Consider the following 5,588-nt stretch of genomic DNA (forward strand, 5'->3'; position numbering starts at 1 on the left):
TTTATAATATATGAAGTTGATGTAATCCAGTCTGATAGCCAAGGCTTTAGTCTAATAGACTTTCATGAAGCTTTAAGCACCTTTTTAGAAGTGGGAGAAAGTCACTAAAAGAACTTTAGCTCCCTCCCACCTCAAGCATAATTCATGTGAATACAAAAACTAATTATGAAGACAAATATCATAGAATATCAATAAATATTAAAAGAGGACAGAAAAAGTAGATTGATTTGAACACTTTATAGTTTTATTCTCATTTTTTTTATATCAGTTGCCTCCTGTATCCATGAGAAATAACAGTACTTTGATATCTGGAAAGAGGAGAATGTAAAGGCATATCAGCTATTTTTAGGTGGGGGGAAATTTTCTTTAAAACCTTATCGCGATCTTCCCCATGGCAAAGTCTTTCAGAGCGATCCAGAAACAGGCTTTCTTCTAAAGGACCTGCGTGGATCCCACTCAGCTGTGCATGCTGAGGAAAGAAAGGACACATTTTGTATATTATACAAATGACTACTTGCTTTATATATCAAAGGTTTCTAGGAACACAGATTTAGAACTGAAAGGGACCTCAGAACTGAGGTAGGAATGCTGTTTACAACATCTCCAACTGACAGAATTTCTATAGTTATGGTAGCACATTCCACTTCTGGACAAATCTAATTATAAGGATGTTTTCCCTTCTATTAAGAAGGCATCTAGGGGCAGCTCGGTGGCGTAGTGGATAGAGCACCGGCCCTGGAGTCAGGAGTACCTGAGTTCAAATCCGGCCTCAGACACTTAACACTTACTAGCTGTGTGACCCTGGGCAAGTCACTTAACCCCAATTGCCTCACTAAAAAAAAAAAAAGCTGGATAGGGGAGGGGCAGACAAAGTAAGTCAGACACCACTGAATAAATAAATGTTTACTATTATTATACTATGCTTAAAGCACTCATGTATTGCTATTCTGAATCAAAGAATATGATTAATTATCAGTTTGATTGCTTCCTAAATCTACAACTCTTCCCTGATTTAGCAAAGCATAGTCTTATCAAAAATTAACTTCCTACTGAATTTGAGATTTTAAAAATAATTAACCAAGCACAGAAAAGATATTATTTTAAAAGCACAAAACTTGCCTGAGTGGTCTAATGATTAAAAATCACCTCATGTTCCTTCTGGCTATTTATTTATTTAAATCAATTGATAAGCATTATTAAGCATTTACTATGGTGCTAGTCACCAGGCCAGATGCTGGGAATACAAAGATAAAAATAAAAAAGTCTCTGCCCTCGAGGAATTCTATCTAGGGAGAGGGTTATCTTGAATATGTTCTCACTTTGTTTCCCCACCAAGTGTTGCTTGACCTCTATGTCATGTCAGCAAGAAAAGCTGAGCTTTTTAAAAGAAAAATTCAGGCAAATTTATATCGTGGGTAAATTCATATGTGCAATATAGCATTATAATTTCTTTATGTAGGAGCAGACAGGAATCTCTGCTTCCGGGTCCTTCCTTTCCATTTTTTAAAATTAATTTTAATTTTTTTAATTAATGGAAATCCACTTTTTCTCTCTTCCACCCCTTCCCTTATATAGGAAGAAAAATAACCCCCCATTACAAACAAAACTCAGGCAAAACAAATTCCATGTTCTTTTTTTAAATCATTCTTTGACTGAAACAATGAAATGATAAAAAAAAGATTTTTGAACGGGCTGAACTGTCAATCTTTACCTGAAAATTCATTATAACATTTACCATGGTACTCCAAAAGTATGCACAATACAAGCTTAAAAATATAGTACTATATTGTACTCTTCAACACAATGAGTCATTCCGTCTGTTTCTAAGGACCTCATAAGCATTTTCATAGCAGTTACCATATATGGCTTGATTTTCACAATGTGGGGGATAAAAGGTAGAAATAACGGTTCTGTGTCCCATCTTGTGTTATACTTGTCCACTGAATATATCAATGGCATCTCTAACACTATGTTCAAAACCTATAGAAGGATCAAAGGTCTAGAGCTGCAAAGAATTTCAGAAGGCATCTAGTCCATTCCTTTAATTTTTATAGATTTAGAGTAAATTGGAGCCCAGGGGAGTTAAGTGATTTGTCCGATGGTCATACAGGTAGCAATAATCTGATATGGAATCTGAACCAAGGTATTCTACCCTAACCAATGGCTCTTCCATGTTACCAAATACTGATTCCCAGAACTCATCATTTCCCCCAAACCCATCCATCTTTCTTATTTCCCTGTGTTTGTCAAGAGCACCACCATTTCTCTAGTCACCTTGATTCATAAATTTGGTGTCATACTCAATTCTTAACTCTCTTTTTCAGGACACATATCCAAACAGTTGCTAAGTCTTGTTGATTTTCCCTCCACAACATATTTATTCAGTTCCCTCCATTCCCATGGCCACCACCCTTTTGTTGAATCCCTCATTACCCATCACCTGAACCAAAATAATGGTCTCCAAATAGTCTTCCCTATCTCCAATTTCTCTAATTTGTGCTCCAAACAACTGCTAAAATAATATTCCTGAACATAGGTCTAACTTTGTTACTTCCCTGCTCTAGAAGCTTCAAAGACTTCCTATTGTCTCTAAGATTAAAAACAAACAAAAAAACCCCCAAACTCCTCTGTTTCCAATTGATCTTTTCTAGAATGATTTTAAGATTAGAACTGGAAGGAATCATAGGGGTCATCAAATCCATTTTACACATGAGGAAACCGAAGCTCAGAGAGGTTAAGTCACTTGCTCGAGGTCACACAGGGAGTATAGTTGAAAAGCCATGCTTTGAATCCAAGATGTTGAACTCTTACAACTGTATTTCTCTGCTCGATGATTTTACATAGCTCTTTTGGTTATGATTTTACATACTTCCCTTTACAAATTCTACATTTCAGATTGTACATATATAACCTACATCAGATAGCTTGCTGTCTTGGGGAGGGAAGGCAGGGAAGGAGAAAAAATTGGAACTAGAAATCTTACAATCTATTTCTACATGTAAATAGAAAATAATAAAATACTTTTATGATTAAAAACAAACAAGTTTTACATTTCAGGCAAACTGGCCCACTTACTGTTTCTTATACATAGCATTCCACTTCTTACCTAATGTCTTTGCACATTCTGTCTGTAGCCCATGGCTGGAATAGTCTATCTTCTCACCTCCACCCCTTGAAACTTGTAGCTCCTTCAAGGCTCAATTTAAATGCTACCAGAACTGGGGTTCAAATCTTATCTCTGATGTTTAACAGGTTGTGGGCAAGTTTCAACCTCCCTGAGATTAGGGAATTAGATCAGATGGCTTCTGAGGTCTCTTTTCAGTTCAGATCTATGATCTTAGGACCCTTTCTATATACTGTCTTTCCTCATCTTTTCCTCCTGGTTATTAGTGGTCTTTGTTCCTCTCCGGGCCCCCTCCCCCCAAGTTACTTTTCCTTTAATTTTATATTTACTCAGGTTCTAGAGGGGCAAGAACTTTTATTTTTCTTTGTACTAGCACATAGTAGGAAAATGCTGTTGAACTGTATTAAATTGTTGTCTCCCTTCCATCTACTTATACAACTTAAAAAATTTTACTTGTATATGAGAATGCATCTTGGATCATTCATTGTAAGAGTTCAAGTATTGAAATATGTATAAATAATTCTATATCTATACATATCCTTTGGAAATATACATAACTAAATGCATAACAATGATATAACTCTAAATATGTGTATTATGTATATATACATATGAGTATATATAAACATATTTGTATGTATATTTATAATACACATACACACAATTTGTGGATACAGTTTCCCACCCTGATACCTTTAGATGCACTCTCCTGAATTTCATGTCTTGTTTCCAGTTCATCACGTAATGCCTGGGAATTAGCCCTTGTTTTACAGAAAACTTGGGCAAGTGTATCTGGTTGGGCCTGGAAAAGAGAGATTGAGAAAGAACAACTAGAGAACTGAGTACATTAAAATCTAATGTCAGCCCTAAGGTTCAGAGAAACTGGTGGCAAGTGCCTGAACTTTGCCACGCCTGGTGCTGCAGCAACTCAGGTGCTGGTGGGGGGGAATGGGTGGGAGACACATAAAAGGAAACGAGGAGCCTGTAGGAGACGGTACTTTGGGGAAAAAAAGACCTCATTCTCCTGTACTATAAATAGATGCAATTAAACAGTCACCTGCTGCACTCCACCACAAGTAGGTGCTGGGCTGCTCCAGCTGAATATTATCTTTCCCCCTTGAAGGTCGCCCTTGATATGTTTAAACCAATGTTACTTGGGGTAAAAATCATGGGGGAGGAGCAGTGAAAAAAGGAAGTGAATGTTGTAATTTTCCCGGGGTACTAGATTCCATCGTACAAACTTTATTCCCTAAAGATAATTTAAAGCAAGGCTTCTTAAATCTTTTCCGCTCGTGACCGCTTCTCACTCGAGAAATGTTTACACGACCCCGGGTATATAGGAATATAAAATAGATATACATAATCATTTACTGCTGCAAATTTTTTACGACGACCCCCCCCCAATTAGTTACTCGACCCCATATGTGGTCGTGACCCACAGTTTAAGAAGCTAAGGTTTAAAAAAGCCTTTAATTATCTAGAAGTAATTTCTCCCCTTTTCCAAAGGCAGCCATAACTTGTTACAAAACAAGCCTTAGCCCAGTTTCTAGTATAACGAGTAAAGCTTGGGATAATCAGTTCTTGTTGTTCTTTGAATATTTTCTGATCCTACTCAGAAGTTACAACAAATGTCTTCTGTATGAGAAGCCCGGAGACATCAAACTGTTTCTTTATTTCGGGTTTAGATATTCTCTGTCCTGTCCAGGTATAGCCCAATTCTAACAGTTCCCTTGTTTTCTCACCATTTCTCGAGCTCATCCTTTTTATCACTGGGAATGCAAGGCGAAAGATCTTCTTTTGCTTCTCCTGCTGAAGTTGTGGCCATCACTAGATGTCCTCCAGAGCAGAGTCCAAACACTGACTGATTAAAAAGGGCTTCGCTCACAGATAAATTCTTCTTGTGATGAAATTGGAACCCCTGATGGAATAATGGGATTCCTGTTTCCATAGCGATCCTTCTCAGGTCCAATAGCAACAGAATTGTAGAGTTCAAAGTTCTAAGCCATCTCTAAAACAAGGATGGGATGAGATTTTATAGTCTAGGATGAAAGAAATAAGATATTTACATGAATTATTCTAATAAAAGTTCAAATAAGATAAGTACATAGTGACCTGAGAGTGGCATGAAAAGATATGAAGAAGGAAAGTATCACTTCTAGCTGGGGAAATCAAGGGATGACTTTGTAGAAGATTTAAATTAATTAGAGATATGGGATTATTACATTAGAGTACAACTACAAGTCCAATTTGATTAGAGGAAGGAACAGATATATATATAACAACTACTGTTGTGTTTTTATAAATATGATCTCATTTGATCCTCACAACAACCCTGGGAAGTAGGTGCTATTATTATCTTCATTTTACAGTTGAGGATGAGGTTGGGTGTCTTGCCAAGGCCACACAGTAAGTATGTGAGGCTGGATTCAAACTTCCTAAATCTACTGTACCACCAGCTGCCTCT

At 37.0% G+C, this 5,588-nt stretch overlaps 1 protein-coding gene across 1 annotated transcript; it reads right to left on the reverse strand.

The window, feature by feature from the left end:
* Positions 1-255: 255 nt before the first annotated feature.
* Positions 256-5,104, reverse strand: TEX43 (testis expressed 43). The gene is made up of 3 exons (XM_043981425.1): positions 4,867-5,104; positions 3,818-3,926; positions 256-469 (listed from the first exon to the last, which is right to left on the reverse strand). The coding sequence occupies exons 1-3, from the start codon at positions 5,070-5,072 to the stop codon at positions 260-262; spliced, it is 525 nt and encodes a 174-aa protein (XP_043837360.1). The 5' UTR covers positions 5,073-5,104; the 3' UTR covers positions 256-259.
* Positions 5,105-5,588: the final 484 nt, after the last annotated feature.

Source organism: Dromiciops gliroides, chromosome 1 (assembly GCF_019393635.1).
Source record: "Dromiciops gliroides isolate mDroGli1 chromosome 1, mDroGli1.pri, whole genome shotgun sequence".
In the NCBI taxonomy this organism is placed as follows: domain Eukaryota; kingdom Metazoa; phylum Chordata; class Mammalia; order Microbiotheria; family Microbiotheriidae; genus Dromiciops; species Dromiciops gliroides.